Source organism: Poeciliopsis prolifica, unplaced genomic scaffold (genome assembly GCF_027474105.1).
Source record: "Poeciliopsis prolifica strain line A6 unplaced genomic scaffold, Auburn_PproV2 SCAFFOLD005, whole genome shotgun sequence".
NCBI classification, from domain to species: domain Eukaryota; kingdom Metazoa; phylum Chordata; class Actinopteri; order Cyprinodontiformes; family Poeciliidae; genus Poeciliopsis; species Poeciliopsis prolifica.
In genome coordinates, this window is record NW_026562380.1 from 7,021,357 (window position 1) to 7,041,105 (window position 19,749).

General features: G+C 37.6%; 1 protein-coding gene across 2 annotated transcripts in view; it reads right to left on the reverse strand.

Annotated features, from left to right (window-relative positions):
- Nucleotides 1–19,749, reverse strand: part of LOC129359575 (collagen alpha-1(XIX) chain-like) — a 122,522-nt gene that overhangs the window by 18,195 nt on the left and 84,578 nt on the right. For both annotated transcript variants that reach the window (XM_055029287.1, XM_055029288.1), the window contains exons 27-47: nucleotides 18,890–18,958; nucleotides 18,482–18,517; nucleotides 18,257–18,310; nucleotides 17,964–18,017; nucleotides 15,871–15,912; nucleotides 15,218–15,322; nucleotides 13,623–13,676; nucleotides 13,173–13,226; nucleotides 11,691–11,744; nucleotides 10,756–10,809; nucleotides 9,338–9,382; nucleotides 8,454–8,504; nucleotides 8,283–8,327; nucleotides 7,489–7,515; nucleotides 6,003–6,056; nucleotides 4,980–5,024; nucleotides 4,598–4,642; nucleotides 4,439–4,501; nucleotides 4,021–4,056; nucleotides 1,404–1,448; nucleotides 346–489 (exon numbers count right to left, since the gene is read on the reverse strand). In XM_055029287.1, the coding sequence (XP_054885262.1) occupies nucleotides 346–489; nucleotides 1,404–1,448; nucleotides 4,021–4,056; nucleotides 4,439–4,501; nucleotides 4,598–4,642; nucleotides 4,980–5,024; nucleotides 6,003–6,056; nucleotides 7,489–7,515; nucleotides 8,283–8,327; nucleotides 8,454–8,504; nucleotides 9,338–9,382; nucleotides 10,756–10,809; nucleotides 11,691–11,744; nucleotides 13,173–13,226; nucleotides 13,623–13,676; nucleotides 15,218–15,322; nucleotides 15,871–15,912; nucleotides 17,964–18,017; nucleotides 18,257–18,310; nucleotides 18,482–18,517; nucleotides 18,890–18,958 (1,176 nt within the window). The remainder of the gene's footprint in view (nucleotides 1–345; nucleotides 490–1,403; nucleotides 1,449–4,020; nucleotides 4,057–4,438; nucleotides 4,502–4,597; nucleotides 4,643–4,979; nucleotides 5,025–6,002; nucleotides 6,057–7,488; nucleotides 7,516–8,282; nucleotides 8,328–8,453; nucleotides 8,505–9,337; nucleotides 9,383–10,755; nucleotides 10,810–11,690; nucleotides 11,745–13,172; nucleotides 13,227–13,622; nucleotides 13,677–15,217; nucleotides 15,323–15,870; nucleotides 15,913–17,963; nucleotides 18,018–18,256; nucleotides 18,311–18,481; nucleotides 18,518–18,889; nucleotides 18,959–19,749) is intronic.

Genomic DNA, 19,749 nt, shown 5'->3' on the forward strand with positions numbered 1-19,749 from the left:
GAGCGTAAAAACGTCTGTGACAGATGGAGGTGTTTTCTCCGCTCTGCATAGCTCTTGGCACGCCCACATATCTCTGTCTTTCCCTCTGTTTCCGACTCTCTCCTGCTTTGACCTTCTGTTACGCCTAGATGATCGGGAGTGGGAAGCGCTGAGCAGAGAACGAACAGCGAGCTCCCTCGCTCAGCTTTGTTTGATGTTTTATGCAAAAAGCTGTAGATACATTGCTTTCCATCCAGGCAGGAAGAACTAAGCTAGTTACACAAACTGCCACATCCTGTCAGATGATTTAAATTATACGAGAAGAAAGAACTTTAATGTGGAAGCGTTTGCAATTGTGCTACTTACCAGGAGTTTTACGCTCCCCAGCTGTCCAGGGGGGCCAGGATCTCCTTTTTCACCTGGCGGCCCCATCGGTCCAACCATGCCAGGGTCACCCATGCGACCCCTTTCACCTTGAACGCCTCTTTCTCCGGGAATGCCAGGATCACCCTGCGTTAAAAATAAATCTCTGCTGTTTTTAAGCTTGGTGTCTGTACAATCTCCACATGTGTATGTGGCACACAGGATTTTCCTGATCGAGACTGACTTGTAGTTTGTTTGAGGTTAGAACTGCTTATTTCAATCCCCCCACCCGCCAAAAAAGGCTTGCTGTTGGTGGATTTAATTCCACAAAATCCTACGACTTCCTAGTTTTATTGCATTTAATTTATGAAAAATTGGCTGACTGTAGCCGACTGATAGTTCAGCATTCATTTGGGTTTCTGACATGAACCCATAGGTCTCAGATTTGTCTCTAATGGATATTAAGAAAATCAGCTGATCAACACATCTTTTGGTCATCATTTTATTTAGACTAGTCTTGGATCAAAACCACAAAGGCAATGAACATTGCTCTATTATGTAACCTATAAACAATAGCACATGGGATCATTTTTCAGATCATTTCCCCCAATGTGGGCCCTATTTGTAAATGCTGGATGGGGCTTTAGCTGCTGAAATCACTGTAAGGTCTGATACTTTCCCTAAAGCTGCCATAAATTGCAACTTCATTATTTTAATCGCCCTTGCATTTACTTGTCCTGTCTCAGCAACTAAAAAGCTACTTTTTTTTACCCTTCTCTATTCGCTACATAAAAAAAAAAAAAAAAAAAAAAATTAGATAAAATTATTGCAGAAGTGCGACAAAACTTAGCAAACACAATAGAAAACCACAATGAGCATTAAAGCCCTTTTTTTCTGGTGTTTATGTGCTTGTGGGGACTTGTAATATTTGTACTGAAATAAGACATTCCTCGTGACTTTGATTGCCATCCTTTCATTACCATTTAATGAACATGTTTTATGCATTGTTGTTAGAGACATAAACCAGATTCTACTCCGGAGAAGAAGATGTTGCTACTTACACGTTCACCTTTGGATCCTCTGTCACCTGGAGTACCTGTGGAGCCCTTTGGAAAAAAAAAAAGCAAAATAAACTTTAAGACTGTAACAAAAAAAATAATAAGTGTAATAAACAGATACTCCTTTCTTGTAATAGGAAGCAATAAATATTATACAACCCTCCAACATTAGAGATACACAGTAAAACTGGCAGGTGACAAGGATTTGGTGATTTTGTATGTCTTACACAATCTGGTCCATCATAAGCAAATTGTAATGTTTTACTTTGAAACATTATGCTTCCTATATTATATTTGACTCTCAACATGTTCATGCCAACATCACCAATATCGGAGCCATGGTCTAACCTCAAAAAAAGTCAGCCATTTTTAACAAAAGCCTTCACTTTCTCTCTTTTAAACACATATCTGATCAAACTCATCATAGAGCTTTCCTTTTAGAAAAAGGTTCAGTGTAGCCTTCAGGCATTGGACATCAAACGCAAAAGCTTTCTGCTACATCAAAGCATGTGGGTGTGGCCAAACTTCAAAATCAGTCTTTTCACCATAAAAGAAAGATAAATAATGACTTCCACACTTAAGGTTGGAGTTGTACCTAAAATGATGTGTGTGTCATCACAGAACAGCCATCAAAACATTCACATGCTCATGTCCTGACATCACTTGTGCTCCACCCACGTGACTTACTTTAAAGTCACACTTATGCATGTTTCAAGCTGTATTTGATGACAGAGATTATGTTTTTGTTAAATCATACTCTGAATCATACTCTATGTTGGTGTGATTAGTTTGTACATCACACCTGTATGTTTTGATTTGCACTAAGCTAAATATGAATAATTTCTGTCAACCCCAAAGAAGCTCATTAGGATTACATTGAAAGTTGAATCAACTGTGAGCTCTGGAATATTTCACATAGATCCATACCAAATTTTGAGCATTTCCATGGGAACAACCATTCAACATGACGATATGGTAAAATCATGACATCACCCTAGCTCCAACAAAATCACAGTGTAAACTAAACTGTAAACTTTTCAAAGTTTCTCCAATAATAGATAATAATGTCACATATTCAAAATATTACATAAAGTCCTCATTAATGCTGCACCTTGCATTAAGAAGGTAAGTTTTACAACAAACTTTGAATGTTTGTCCACGGAATACAACTGAGCCTGAGCCTGATATTGAGACGTCCACATTGTACACCTGGTGGCGATATCTAGAATTTATTTGCAGCTTGGTAGAGCTATTGCGTTGTGAACCTTGAGATGTAAATTTATTCTTAAAGTGAAATTGTAATTGGCTACGCAATCGGTGAACAGAAATTGGCAACAAAATCTCAGCGATCAGTGAATCTTTACAAAAATTCCTACTGTTATGACAAAGTCCAGGTACACTCTTATCAGATGACTGTGCATTGACTGCTTTAGACTCTGCTCAGGTTCTACTGCTTGTATAATATTTTCCATTATAGTGCTTCACCTTCTGCAATGTCACGGCTCCTCTGCATCACTCCGGTTTTGTTTGACAAAGGCCTGCTTTCCCACCAGCTGTCTTTACTGTACGGATGAGCCGTGAGGAAAATACCTATCTCCAGCTTCATGTCACAACATCTTGAGTCATCCGGTCCCCTCCCTGTCACTCCTCATTGCTTCCTTTTACTTTGCTCACAGCATTACCTCGGGGACCATCTTTGTATCAATTTCCCGCTGGATTACAGGAGGCACGCAAAAGACAATCTGGCATGATGTGGTTTTAAAGCGGGCACCGCTTTGTGATGCCATTCTCCCTTGCCTGCTTTAATCTGCAGCATGCTGTATTCCCCACTGCCTGATGGGAAGCTTAAATCTATCATCTTGCCCACTGAAATGTGCTTCCCTGAGCATTATATTAAAGCTCAAAGCAGTGAGCAAGCAATCTATACAGATGAGAAGAGCCACCAACTAGATGGCACTGTTGTTCCACAGAATGAGAGCCTCTATTTAGATGGCCTCAGTGGAACGGTGAGATTATAGTGGGGGAATATTAAATAATAAAAATGAACAAACAATAAAGCGTTGGGTCTGCCATTTAGGTGTAAGGTGGAAAACATCTTGTATATCTGGGAAAAACCGTAATAACCACCATCAGTCAAGTTTTGGTGTTGAATCATATAATGTGTGTGGGATGGCCATTCAAGCGGATCCATTCTGCATCCTCCAGGACCATTCTTCGTTTTCATGAGGTAAACGGTGCGTAATAAATTTGATCAGCAATCTAAAAGCAGACTTTTTCTGCTGGATTTGTCTCAGTTCAAGGCAGGTTCAGCAAGCAAAAAAAAAGCAACAAAACAAAAAACACATCATTAATTTGAAGTGCCTAACACCCTCCATTACAAACATTTTATCATTTTCTGAAAGCCTTAACTATATAATTAGGGTAAGAAGAATAAAAGTCAACAAAGCCTTAAACCTGCAAGATTCCATTTAGTTTCTATCACTAAAATCTCAAATATGCAAATCGCTTTAATGCAGTCAGCACACTGTTGCCTGAGGGGGGGATAAAAATCTGCTGTGCCATCTCTCTGTAGCCCGGCTGATGTAAAGCACTTTCTATAAGGGGATTTGAAACTACTCACCTTGTATCCAGGAGTTCCATCTTTTCCAGGCCTCCCCTGCTCAGGAACCGCAACACAAACAAAGACATTTTGTATCAGCTCCCACCTTCGATTGGATCAGCGCTGTTGCACTCCTAGTAATCTCCACAGTTAATGAGATATCTCAACCGAGGGATAATGATCCTGATTGCTGAGTGAACACTGTTCCATTGTGCACTTACAGGGAATATTACAGAAACTATCTCTGATGGTAATTACATAGAGGAATGTGGGAATATAATCATCTACAGGACGAGTGGTAGATAACATACGTATTTCATCTATATTGTCCTTGAATCACGTTTGCCTCTGTGAGCACAAAAGCTGGAATCGTGAATGAGTCTACAAGAGAACCCTATATTTCTATAGGGTTCTCCAATGAAAAGGTTTGCATCCTCACAGGAACACCTTGAGGTCCCTCGGGTCCAGGGAATCCGGTCTCTCCGATGGGGCCCCTCTCACCCTACCAAGAACAGAGACAGTTTTTGTGTCAGTCTGAAGTGGCAAGGAGATGATGCGTAGATTGACAGTTAAAAGAGAGCGAGAGACTGCTCCTCACCGGCTCTCCTGGGATCCCTGGCTCTCCGCGTGTTCCGGGTTTCCCCTGTCAATGACAGACAGTAGGGGAACGCGTTTTGTTTGATAGGTCCTCAGTAGTGTCATGTCTGCAGCCTTGCATTTATAATATAGCCACTCTATAATCCCTTTATATATTCCAAATGATTACAGTGTCATTATACAAAGTACTAGTGTTAACTAACTCATGTTGTTCAATTCTTAAAGGAAACACAGCTGAACTGATGCGAGATGAGGCTTAAAGAATACAGTAGAAGATTTCTACTTATTATAATAATTTCTAATAAGTAGAAACTATTATTTATACTCATTATGACACAAATACATAAAAATAATAATAAGCAGAACATACATAAATTACTTACTGGAGGACCTGATGTCCCAGGAGGGCCAGGCAGGCCGATATCGCCCTGAAAAGACAAAGAGATGACAGACTGTAAAAACCTGTCATATCCAGCAGACACAGTACACAGTAGGTAAAGTGCTCTATAAAGGTTTTTACAAGCTTTGAATTATTTTTCTCCTTTTGTCACGTTACAGGCACAAACTTAAATAACATTCACTGGGACTAGATGTCAAATGTAAAAAGTTCAAATGTTTTCATTATAAGACACTGCACTTATATGTGTTGTGAATATCATTGTGAAGCTCATGGTTTAAAGTAAGCAAATGTGGGAGGCAATAAAAAGGTTAAAACTCCTTAACAATCTACTTAGTTGCATAAATTACCGTAAGTTTGAAAAAGCTTTGTTATTATTATTATTTGTTTTGTACAACTAACACTTATGTGTGCATACCAAACCTCCGACAGTATTTCCTAGAAGAAAAAATGTCCCTTCATGTCACAGAAACTGACATATTTCAGTCTCACAAAATCTCCGCTCAGGTCAGAGTCACACACTGCCAGATACACAAAGTTGGATGCTGGTTCCATTCAGCCCATTTTCATTATCTTCAAGAAAATGCATCTCCACTAGTGTTTGCAATTCACGGTGCAGATTGTTAGCCATTTCATTAATGCTTTGGCTCCAAATTGCAGTATATCCTCTCTGGAAATGTAGACCTGAAATTCCTCCAGGCAATATTTAAACAGAAACACAGGTGATTGAATTTCTCTAAAAAAACCCCCAACCTACCAAACACACAAACAAACAAACAAACAAACAAAAAAAAACATTTAGTTTCCCTGAAGCTAGCTCATAACTTTAACTAGCAGCTATGATGTTCACAGTGCCAAGCATTTTTACTCTTCAGAAGATGGATACGTCCTTTCACGAAGAAGCTCTTTATAACTTTGTATAATGAGAATGCTCCAGAGAGTATGCATTTTATTCATGCTGCAATCAAGGGAAGCTCATTTGCGGGAGAGAAACGGCTCTGTTGCCTACCTTGGCACCGGGAAGCCCTTCAAGCCCGGGTAAGCCCATGGGTCCTGGTTCCCCCTGTGAGAAGAACACACCACCTGCTGTGTCAAGCCGATCAGGTCACTAATAAAGTAGATTAAGAGTTGCTGCTTCCACCTATTTTGCAACCAAGAATTGGGCTATTTTTACCTCACATCCCACAAATGCAGTGCAATTGGCAACATGCATAATTATAAACCTAAATTGAAAGTCCAAAATCTTCATTTTATTTTTTTATTCTATTTATTTATTTATTTTCCCTGTGGGGTGGATATGTTGCCTCTTTCAATCATTTTCAAAGTATTTTTGAAAAATATTAAACAGGCCATTGTGTTTTTTCAGTGTTTTTCAATCTTTACCTTTCAGTTCCAAGGTGAGATTTATTTTTTTTTACCTTGTAACTCTCCCATCAACACCATTTTTACACATAAAACTTTGCTCCGTTTGTTTGGTTATTTTTGATTTATGTCTATGCATTTACATCTAGGAGGAAAGTCATTTTTCAAAATAAATGTACATAGAAACAAGAAAGTGTGTTTGGTTGCATAATACAGTTTCTGCAACATTTCTCTCTCTCATCTTAATATTTTTAGTCTTCAATCCTCTATGTATCCATTTGTTTCAAATGGTTTGGGGTTAATAGCTTCAAATGTTCTACTGCACATACTGTTACATCATGTGGGCTACAGGAACATTTGAAAAAAAAGCCTCATTCCAAAATCAGTCTTTCTTCTGCTCTAAAAATAGAGATCCATTCCCTGTTCTTGAGCAAGTGATGGCCTCTATCTACCTCCTCTTGCTCAGGCTGCCATGGTGAAACGCCATTACACAGAACAGAGAAGCAACCAGTGCCGACATAGATGAATTGTCTGGGTAATTGTCACACATGCAGATTGTCACGAATAAGCCATTGTGGCTAACGGAAAGAAGGGAGAGGGTGGACGAGCCAGAGGATCAGCTGTGAGACAGATTGGGGCAATTTCAGCATGGCTCTGTAGCCGGACGGCACAATTTATTAGGATGTCAAATTAACATTCTGGTGAAAAATCACTGTGCGACCAACACAATAAAAAATGCCATTGGTCCCATGAGCATGAGGAATTCAGAGTTACAGCGGAAACGTCAAGTTGGTTGCATGTATATGTGGATTGCAAACGGATTGTTTTCCCAATTCGGTACAAAAGCAAGCAGCTGAGGAGCACATTATAAATGCAGTAAGTGTTTGTGGGTTCCCACTGGCAAGACAATATATTACAAAAGCTTCATATTTTTTGGAGACAAGGTCATTTCTTTTAGTTTTCGTGTACGTTGAGTTTCTACTGAGAGTGTTTAAGCACTCAGGCTTGAGGCTTTATTGACTTGTGTTATAGAGTGGAAAAACCTGCGAGATAATGATGAAAAGCAGCTCTGAATTCTCCCTTTCTACGTTGTATGAAAAATACACGTTTCAGAACAAACAGTTTCTACTCACGACAGGTCCTTCATCTCCTTTTAGGCCCTTAAAGGAGAAAGAAACAAAGAAGACCGATTACTGCCATATATGTGACAACAAGAATAATAGAAAGTCTAAACTCAGTCTGAAATGACATGTAGATATATTCTGTTGTAGGTAAACCTCATACTATTCAGTGTTTTTCTAATTATAATAATAATAATAATAATAATAATAATAATAAAAAGATAAATTATCTGTCTTGTCCCTCTTAACACTGATGAGGAAGCTCTCTTGTTGGGCTGTGATAGATGCAGTACAGGCTGAGACGTTCTTGAGATTTAGCTGTAGTTCATGTGCATTTTGCACTGGGGGGACAGCACAACGTCTGCTCTTTGTCACCTCCTTAAGTGTTCGTTTCAGCGAATGGATGCCTGCAGGCCCTGTGACTGAACGTCTCCCTGGCCTGGACAAGATTACAAACTGTCTGATAAGGCAAAAGAAGGTTGGGAGCGATAAGCAAATCGGGCCACTTCTCCATCGCACAGAGCATACCAACTTCTAAAGTTTCATTTTGCATATCAATGATGTTGTGTGTCCCGGCGTGGATCAGAGGCACCTGTTTGGGAGTCAGAAAGCCTCTTGGCCTTTGCCAATCCCCAGTGATTGACGGTGATATAAATGCTTCAGAGCCATAACACTGGAGGCCTGGTCAGGTTGTTTGCTATTCAGCCCTCGCAGGCTCTGCAGCTCATTCAGTATCAGCTTGCCTGTTTGCTAGAGTTCCTTACAGCACACTTTAAAGGATTTACCTGAGGCACAACAACACTTACCGGAGCACCGGGCGCTCCAGGAGGTCCTAAAATAGCTCCACCACTCTGCAAAGACATTTATGTAATGACTAAATATTTCACAATGCGGGCCAAATTCAAGTCACTAGCAAGGCATCATCAAATTCAATAAATCCAATTTTACATGTGAGTTAAAATCTATATATCTTTTACCTGCAGCTTGTACAGACTGCTCATCCCGTTTCCCTCCACATATGGCGCACCCTGAAACACAGTCAGAGAATCACACATCCGCTCTGCAAGGGTTCTCTGGTTTCAGGTAGAAAATTATACTCTAGGTCTTGAGAAATTATACACAGCAAAGCTCTTAAAAGCAACATAAAATCTGTGTCTGGTGACTACAGAGAAAAAGAGAAAGAAAGAATGTGTGTCTTAGAAAAGAAAAGAGGAAAATAAATAGAGAACAGCAGATTTCCATAAACCTGGAAGTAGTCCTAATCCAAAAGACAAGGATGTTAAAGAAGTAGAAAAAGTCTTTTATAATTTAAAAGATTTTGGGTATCACGAGGTAATCCTGATGTTATGTTTTAGCATTGTAAGGATGTTTTCCAGTGATGGATTTTTAGAGGGCAACTAATGTAAACCAAGAAGAAGCCAAGGCTCTCATTTAGAAGCAAGTGAAGGCCTGTGCCCTTTTCAGGCCACTAAGCCATCCCCTTTCCTCCCTAGCTGGAGGTTCATAAGACCAAGGTGTACGCGTGTGTGAGTGTGTGTTCCAGAGGCGCTCAGTAAGTTCAAGGAGATAGCCAATGAATTATAGATTTGCCACTGGAAGTGCTTACTCACTCGTCTTTTAAAAAGGATGGAATGAGACTCGGTGCCAGCAAGCATGTGGCCACAATTTCATCATGTTTGCACTTGTTTGTCAGTTGTGCTGTGCTATTACGAGAAACGCTAAACAAGCACCAAACAGATGACTTTCACACTCTAACCTTTAAAGGTAACATTACATGTCCACCCAAAATACAACCTGTGACCCTCGTGGGGTTTTGAGACACTGTAGGAAACTAAATCTTGTGAAGACCGGAGGAACTTACTGGAGGTCCTGGAAGTCCTTGTCTGCCTGGAGCTCCGTCATTTCCCTGTTGGACATAAACACAAGAAAATCTTAAACATAGTGAAATTATTGTTTAATGTTGGACATATTTTCAGAAGACTCATACTTGAATTTATTCACATAACATTGAAAATAACCTATTCTTTAATATTTTAAATAAACAATGTTCAAATCTTATTTAAATTGCAAAATCTTCCTTCCTTCCACATAGTGAAAATCTTTCTTTAATAGGTAGCCTTTACACAACTTTCATAATGTTGGTATCTTCCATGTTGAAATTAAAATTCATAATATTTTTTGAATCTGATTTTAGTGTGATGCAAAGACTATAATGAATCTCTTGGGGATTAAATTTTGAGACATTCACTCGGATCATTAAAAATGAGCTTGGCATTAACAAACATTCACTCTGAATGACTCAGATCAGAATTAGAAATACAAATTGGTATCTGATATTGGAACATCTCAGGCAGCCTAGATTGACAAAGTATGGAACACTGTTTCACAGAGATAAAAAAAAAACACATACAAATATACATACTCTTATATTATACAAATAAGTCAAGAAAGACACAAAGATACACATATCACATACACATTATACAGAACTACAACCATACACTGACATCAAAACACATAAGCACTTAAACATTAGGCACTGTAAAACTAATAGGACAACACAAATTGGTTGTTTTCATACCACCAGTCTAGTAACACACTTCTTTTCCTCTAACAATGTGTTGACTTTAAAATCATTTTTCATCATTTTAGTACAGTTTTTCACAAGATTTTTAGTGTGTGTTCTCTCAAGTGTTTGATTCCATTGTAATCGTACCAAAATACCTCCACATAAACCCAGACCAAAACACACTGTTGATCTTTTTTAGACCTATTCCTACAGCTCAGAGATGTTTTAAGCAAGACAAATTTTTTTTGAAGCACCACATTTTAACTTTTCAGCATTTTTGAAAGTTCAAAACTTTATCTACTTCACAGTGTGTTGATGTAAACAAAACATATGGACTTCAGTCACTATTTTATTCTTTTAGAAATGTAGCTAAAATAAAGCCTTTTCCTGTACCTCAGCAAAGGCAAGTAAAGATGACTCAGTAAAAGCAATGCTGCTTTTAACATTCATCAGAAAACTTTGAAAGAAAATGCATTCTCTAGAAATGTGACATTTTGTTTTCTTTTGGGTTGTGGTTAAAAGTAGCAAAGTACTTTATCCATGCAATTGACAAAGACATTAATAAGATATTTAATAAGAATGTGTTATTTTATACAAAATAACACATTCCTTTTTCTTCAACCTCATCTACTAAATTGTGAACAAGACTGACATTTACTTTACTTTTTGCAGTATTTATTAAACTACATTTCATAGAAAGCATTTCTTACCTTTTCTCCCTTTGTTCCTTGTGGACCCATAGGACCAGGTCTACCTACAAGTCCCTGCAAAAAAACAAAACAAAAACAAAACAAAACAAACAACAAAAAAAAACATGAAATCTGATTTGAGGACAAATTATATATAAAAAATGCATTTTCCCTTATGTATAACTGAGTGATTGTTGTAGAGATGTTTAATCTGCCCCGGCCTTTGAACTCTTTCAGATTTTACAACTTTTTTAGCTGTACTTATTTATTTATTTACTTTTTCAAACATCTTACTTCCACGGCGCCATTTTAAAGGGCAACAAAGCACTTAATTTAAAATTTCAAAGGTCCAAAAGTCATGGTCTTGGACTTAAAACATTGTACCTTGATACTAAAGTAATGTCAACCATCTTGTGGTGTATGTCAGAATATTGAAAAAAGAAAATTTTGTGTAAAATCAAATCATTCAATTCCATTAAAGCATGTGTTCTAATTTTAAAGTGATCTAAGTTGAATAGTGTGCATGTATTAGGATCAATGATGTGGAATGGACTGTGTTCTGGTAGGTGTACATTGCTTTTGGTATGACATTGCTGTTGGTAGTTTTTTTTTTTTATGAAAGAATAGACTGAAAGACTGTGGGGAAAAATTCAAAGCTTCATTTGAGCCTCAAGTGATCAGACAATTATCAGCCAAATTGATCCTAAAGTAAGTCACCTTGCCAGTTCCACTTTTTCTCTCAGTCATCTGTAAGTCTACATAAGGTGCCAACAGAGGTTTCGCTTAATTGTGTATGAAACTAAATAATGTTATTATTGTGTCACTGTTGTCACGGCAATATGTCCCTTTTGTGATGGTATTTGTTTTCTTTTATTACAAAAATGCCAAAGTAAAAAAAAAAAATAAACAAGAAACAAAACAAACAAACAAACAGACAAAAGAAACAAAAGACTTACCGGGGTTCCTGTTCGTCCTGTTACACCTGGAAGTCCTGGGGCTCCTGGAGGGCCCTGGAGACGACAGTAAATTGATACTCAGTTTAAAAACCAAAGAATAATTGCTTCAAATAATTGCAATAACTGATTTGCAGTAGTTGGCATTTCCAAATACTTGAGGAGAACAGCAAAGGGAGCTTTAGCATTCATGTCAGAAAACCCTTCAGTCACTCTGTTCTGTCTGCACATCTGCTCAGGAGCACATGTTTATAAAATGAGATATCAGCTTCAATATAAACACTAAGCAGGTGTGAGTCTCAATAATTAGCCACCTTGTGTGAAAAGTGTAATATCGGTTTATTTGAGTGTTTGTAGGCATCTGGACCTGATGAGGGCTGCACAGCTGACTACACCTGGGAGTGGGGGTGAGGCCTTCTATATGGTGAATGCTACCAAGCTACAGGATCAATTTATATATTAAATCTAAAAGTAAAAAAAAAATGCAAATTGAGAAAAACTTACTGTACAAAGCTTAAAAAAATGTTTTTCAAATTATATTACTAAAGAAGTCTTACATAAAATAAAATGCACAATTGGGTGACTAGATTTTCAACAATTTACATATTAATCATGATTAACATCTAACTAGGTTTTGCCTACAGTCTCTGCTGCTGCTGTGTTTATAGCAGTAATATTTAATGTGTCTGTATTAGTTTGTGCAATATGTTTTTTTTTTATTGGGCATAAGCAATGGGGCATATTGCTTGTTTGCTAAATATTTTTAGATGCTGCTGTTGGATAAAATTACCATCTTTTTAATAACACAGATGCACAAACACATTACGTGCCATGTTTATAATAAATTAGGTACTTTGAGAGAAAGAGACAGCACACAGACAGCACACATTGAAAAATACAGGGTCTCAAAAGATTGCAATAAAGAGTATTGTGAACACCTTACTATTTAATATCATAGTTTTCAAATTACTATTAAATGTATTAATTTGAAAAAAAAAGACCTAACAAAACCAACTTAGCCCTTATGAGAAAGAAAAATATTCCTTGAACTTAAACGTGTGATTGCAAAATTTTCCATCAAACAACTGAAACAACAGATCAGAGGGTTTTTGAAAACAAATCACATCAAACCTTTTAGTTTTTCATTTGAACTATTCAGGTATAAGTTTTTTACTGTCCTGCTGCATAACCCAAAGCTGCTTGACTTTAAGGTCATGATCTGATGGCTGAACTTTCTTCTTTCTCGAAGATTATAATTCCACATTGGGAGAGACGGGTTTGGAAAATCGTCATTTGAAGACTGTTTTTAATTGCAAAACTTGTATGTTCTGAAACATCAAAGAATGACAAAGAAGCCAGAAGAAAATAAGTAGTGTTTTTTTTTCTCAGCCTGCAGTTGTCTGAAAATCTCTATACCACTGTTCATTCCAAACAGCCTGATGACAAGTGGTCTAATTTGCTGGATTAAACATTGTCCTTGTTTACCTCATCGCCCTTGTCTCCGGTGGGGCCTGGGAAGCCTCTCTCTCCCTTTACACCCTGCAGGGTGAGCAGAACCAGTGAGGTAAAGAGAAGTGAATGTTTTTCACCAACCACAAAAAAGCCTCAAACTAATGGCTGACAGGAGTAAACTTCAAAATGTCTCTTCGAGCACACAACGTGAAATTGCTGAGCCTGTTTCACTGGTGCAAGGCTGTATCCATAGCAACAATTTCTGCAGAGAGCACCAAGTTATCCTAATAATATTAACAATAGGAAAACTCTGTAGGTTGCCAGCAATGACAACCATACATGCAAAACAAAAATGTATGCATATTTTATTGAACAACATCAAATTATCACAATTAAACAAACATTTTTCTTCCATGGATTAAAAGATGCATAATTAAAGAAAAATCTAACATACCATGTTAATTTTTAAAACCCTGATGTTACCTTTGGGCCTTCTTTTCCTGGATTACCCATCGGACCTCTTACACCTGGATCCCCCTGTGCAGAAAACACATACTGAATGTTACTATAGGCACACCGCTCCAGTCTATGCTACTGTCAGCATAATCGCTTTGCTGATTTTGGTGTAATGTGACATTACTTTGACACTTTAGGATATATATTTTAAGCTTCTCATTTCACAGTGTGTTAGTGTTTGGCACATTTATGTGTCTGCTATGCGTTACTCCGGCTTTCCAATATAAACCGCCCTAGTTCTGAAAATACGTGCATATGACTGCTTTGGATGCTCCACCTCAACAGCTGAGTCTAGTTGTCAACAACTTCTTTTCCAGCTTCAGCAGTCTGCACAACTTCCAAGAATTTTGTTTGAAGGACCTCTGTTTCTAAATGTTTTATGAGGATGCAACAGATTTTTTGCCTCTGAAGAAAGTTTCTTGAAGATGGTTGGAACTTTTGAATCAGCAGTACTTTGATGGGTCACTCGAGTAAAAAAACTAGAATTCTGTTGCTTATATTCAGGCTTCTATCAGCCTATTTTATGGCAGAAATTCGGGGCATATGCATCTGTTTCAATCACTGTGGCTTGCCATCTCTTAATTCATGCATGTTGGATATTTTGTAAAATGTAGGTTAAAACAGAACTGTATGAAACACCCACTTGTTAACAAGTCTTTGTTCTCCTTTCCCTTTTTCATAAAATATCTGTTGTGAAACAGACCCATTTTGACAAGACACTCTTTTTTCAAAAATCACATTAATAAGACACATGTCAATTTGAGCTCTGTCATTTGAATTGATTTTTCTGTTTGTGAGTTATTTTCTTGTTATTCAATAATTTTGTTGTATCAAAATCTTTTTTTATGGCACCAGAGCCAAATCCATAACTTGTTTAGATGTTGCAGTTTGAAAAAGAAAAAGTACATTTGTTTGTTGTATCAAGTTGGAGTAAGTTTCAAAATATCAATTTAATAAGCAATTTCCTTTCTTTATATTTTGCGAGGTTAATTCTAAAACTGCTCTAAAACAAACATGTAACTGATTCAATTAGCATGTTATAACTAGTAAGATGAATTTTATCTTATTTAGTAAAGTTTTGTTTCTTTTCTCTGTCTGTCAAATGTTTTAATATTTTTAAAATTGGATTAACTTCTGTCATTGCTTTCATTCAGACTTTTTATTCTTTCCATGGTTTTATTTGAAACTGCTTTAATTTGAAGCAAATTCTTGTCAACAGTTAATGTGAAAGATTACAGCTGAGACACAAGGAGCAGAATTTACAAAATTAAATTTAAGCAGTAAAAAACTCTGCTTTTTTCATTTTGAAAAAAGTAAACATACTTTTAGTACATATTTTTTCCTAATCCTTTCACAAAACCTTCTCATTGAGCCTAAGAAGAAGGTTTTGCACTTACAAATATATCAACTTATTTTTGGTTTATATCATCTTGAGCCATATTTGGACACTAAACTGTTGCAAGGCAGTCTTGTCTAAAATATTTAAATGTCACTCTATACCAAGCCCCAAAGGCTGAATTACATATGCAAAATAAATTAAAAATGTCCAGAACTGGATGTACCTTTTCTCCCACCAAGCCTTCCACTCCTTGCACTCCAGGGGGACCCTTCTCTCCCTTCTGCCCAGGCAGCCCAGGAACTCTTGCCTGGCAAAGACTGCAGGCATTCTGCCAAGGCAGGCAAGGCGAGAAGCAAAACCAGCGGCACAGATAAGATTTCATCAAGCAGAGCTGGCACACTGCATGTTCACCTCATATTATGTGACATCAACCTGGTAGGACTAAGGACCTTGACTGACACAAAATGTTCCCTGAATGTCTCCTGAGCAGAATTAATGAGAACCAAGTTGTGCCTTCTAGAGTCTCACTCCGTGTCACAGTCATGGAGTGAGACTTTTAGGTTTGTGTAATTTCAGGAAATGGGTGCAAAGTTGGGCTGAATTAATGAATAAAAAAAGTTAAAAACACAAAAACTAAAGGTATTTATTGTTTGTCAAATGTATGATTATGTTTCACCATGTAACATTAAATAAGGCTGTATGCAATAAATAAATTTGACTGGACAAAAGGCTTAAAATCTGAAGAAAGAAATATCAATAACAACAATAATAATCATCATCATCATCATCATCATCATCATCATCATCACATCAATATGTTTGCAAAATAAACAAAGGTAAAAGCTTTAAGTGTCTAAAACTATGCAGAGGAAATACCTTCAGTAATGCACCCATGTCTCCCACAATAGGCAGGGCAGTCTGTCAGTAAAAGAAGAGAGGGTTTTGTCTTTCAGGGCAAATCTTTCATGGTATTTAATAATATGCTGCAGCTGTTTGGTTCAGCTGCATCTTGTAAATTGAACACACTCACACACGCCTTCACAAAAACATGACCAGATCCACCAGGCCATCATTTATTCCAAGATGAGTTTTTACACACACACGTTTATCAAACTGTTTTGTTCCAGTTTTTATTTTCAGCATTTGAGGAAAACCTTAAATCATAAAGCTTCAGGATTCTTACATACTAAAAATATTGTCACTGTCAATAAACCTAAATTTATTATAAAGCTAAAAAGTAATGAGAGAGGTGTTATGAATAATTAGCTTACAGGAGATTTACTATATTGAAATACTGTGATTACATAAAGGCTGCATTTCCTACAGGGTAAAGGCGTGATGTATATTCATGCCACAAATTTTTCATGTAGTCTTTTTGGTATGGCCCGTATATGCACAGCAACATTACAGCATTGCTTTAAACCTGCACACATTCACAACGTTTAGGCACAAAACCAAAGTTCCACAACGTAACCTTTAATATGCAGCACATGCTGCGACATGCCCAGAAATCCATCTGCTGGTCAAAGACAATATAAAAGTCATATATAATATGCTGAGTAATATTCTGCCACAGAGCTGCAAAGGAAATGGCTGCCAAGTAAAAGATAGTAAAGGCAGCATCATTACAATCCATCTTCAATAAATTGATGGTAAGAATTGTTTTTAAGAATATTGGCTTAAAACAGAGCAGATGGTGCCCACTTGTCAGTGTAACCCTGACAGAGTTTTAGATGTAGAATAACAATCTGTTTAATCAAGTCAGGATTGACATTAATAATTACTAATGACGTTAATTAACCAGCAGATCAGAGTCATATATGTAAATATTGGACGATTTTAACTCGGTTTCTTGCTGAAAAATGAAACATTTTTTTTATTTCTACCTCCACAAAACATGTAGGCTCTTATTTGACTAACTGTGTCACTGCTGCAGGTGTAATGTTCAGATGTTTGGAGCCGTGACATCGGGAAAACCATTATTTATATACTGAGTATGGAGCGTATGCAGCTTGCAGTGCACAACGCAATGTTTCTGTGTGTCTTTTTGGAGTCAGTGATCTATCTTCACTGTTTCTGCAACAGAATGTGACAGGATATTTCTCTAAGCTGGGACAGCACTCTTTGCATCTCCATCTTCCTCCTGGTTTTTGAGTGTGAATTGTTCAGCGAGTTTCTGGTGTTGTGTCACAGATTAAAGTTGCAGATTCTCCAGGTGGTACAGTGCACACTATCTCCATTTGCAGGTTGTGCACTCTCTCAGGGAGGGTAATAGGTTTTTACTGATCTGCTTTTTTTTTTTAGTGCAACATGCAGTTTTTAGGCAGGAATACAATTTTTTGCTCAGTAACTGGCTTAAAATACAACCGAGTACAATCCCAAATGTACTCAAAAGTAAAAAAAAAAAGATATTTCACATTATAGATGATTTATGCGCTCAAATACAATAACACAACTAAATTTAATTCCTTATTTTCTAACCCTGAAAATGGAATCTAAAATATTCAAATAACTTACTGTGCTTACTGTGACATAGAAACCATTGTTTTTCATTCATTGCTGTGTTTAACCAGGGTAAAGGGCTGTGTATTTCCTGATGGAAAACCATAAAAGATGCCACAGAAGTTGTTTTATATATACAACCATGCTAGTTTACATAAAGCAAGGGTCTCAACCTGCAGTCCTCAATGTCCAGACTTCTGCAACTTTTAGATGTGTCCCTTGTCTTACATGCTTGTATTAAATGCCTCACCAGTCACTCCGGAGCTCTGCAAATGTGCTAGTATTGGAGGTGGGTGTGTTGAAGCACAGAAATGTCTAAAGGTTGCAGAACACCGGGCCTTGAGGGCTGGAGTTTGAGACCACTGACCTAAAGCCTTGGTTTTGAACACATGCTAAAAGTGATACATCTGTACTTGTCACTGCTGCTCAGTGATCCTGAATTGGACAAACGTGATGTTCTTACTTACTGGTTCACCTGGAGGTCCAGCAGGGCCCGGTGGACCCGGTCTACCAGGGGAGCCCTTTAATTGAGACAAAGAATAGATTTAACAGTTCCACTGGGAGCAATATCATGCAAACGTGAAGGACTATAACTTTTCACAGTCATCTCGGTTGGTGGTGATTTGTGGCCGGCAGCAGTGATATGACGCACTAGGACATCCACAGCAGGAAGCTGACAATCTTTTATGCAGCCGGTTATCTTTTATCTGCATACTTGTGGGACTGAATGAGAATAAAGTAATAGACTGTACCCACTAACCTCTCTTCCTGGCGCACCAGGAGGGCCGGATAAACCTGGTGGTCCACGGAGACCCTAAAGAAGACCTACAGTTAGTTCATAGATTTATATTAGCAGAATTAGTTCATTTTTATTTCTAGCACAAAAGATTCTCCTGGAATTGTTCACATCCTAATTTAACTGAACCTCAGTGAAAAACATGAACATGCTGTTTCTGTCTTGTGAAAGTGAGAATTTGCTACAAACCTCAGCTCCTGGCTTCCCTGGGGGTCCCGCGGGGCCCTACAAACACATCACACATCTTGTTAACACCATCCGCCCTCAAAGCCCCCAGATCCAGTACAGTAATTGTGTTAGGCACCTTTTGCTCTATTGATTCTTTGTCTCCAAATATCCTGCGTTTCAAAACTGAACACACTCATTCAGAGTCAAATTTGCAAAGTTCAAAGTATGTATCGATGGATAGCTACACTTAGTAATGAATCCCGAACGTGATGCGCTGGCCCCTCGAAACAATACTCAATGTTTTCACCTCAAGATGTATTTAATGACCACTCATCTTGAGGCTCTTTAGTGTCTATGACAAGTTATCATGGTTTGAGCTAAATAATAAATGAAAGAATGATAGGTGAATCAATACACCACCATACTCACAATGATACTCTCTCCAGGTTCTCCCTTTTCTCCGTGGTCTCCAGGCACTCCAGGCACACCTCTTTCACCCTGACACAAATAAAAGGTGTGATGAATTCGGAAGACGGCAGAGCTCCTGCGCTGCATAATAATTAACTATCAAACTCAGTGTGCCTTATCACTTGTATCTGAAGAAAGACAATGCATTATCCATTATATTCAAACTGAGAATTCAATTTTGTCTATGTAAATAACAACACTGGTAATAACTTGGAATCACCAGAAGGGAAAAACTTCACCAACACACATTAATCATACACAGAATGTAAAAATACTTTAAAAACTGTATCACCTTCATAGCAGCTGTGTGGTCTATTGAAAAATCAAGTACAGTAAAGTCATTTAAATCAATGCCATTTTATTACCTTCTGATGACTCATAAGCAGTAAATAGGAGTCCAGATATGTACAATTTAAGCTCAGTATATAGCTGTTCTGGACAGGTTTCAAGCAGGATCAGGTTTTAAAAGTATTTTGTAAGGGTTCAAAAGGACACTGTTCAATTCGTCATCTAAAATAAAAATGTATCATTTCCAGGACTGAGAAATTACAGCAATATGCTCTTCACATCAACTTTAACTAGTTTTTCCATTTATGCTGAACGAAATTAACCTCACTTCACAACACCAGCACAGTGTTAGAAGATTAAATACAACTCTGAAAAACAAAACTGCTTAGTGTCTGTAAAAGGCCTGACACTGGGGTGAAGGTTAATTTTTAGCAGGGCAGCAACCCTGAACATACAACAGCATCACAAAGGGGCAATTAAATGATTTAGATTAAAGCTTTTTTGTATGTCAGAATATAGTCAAAGTCAGAACC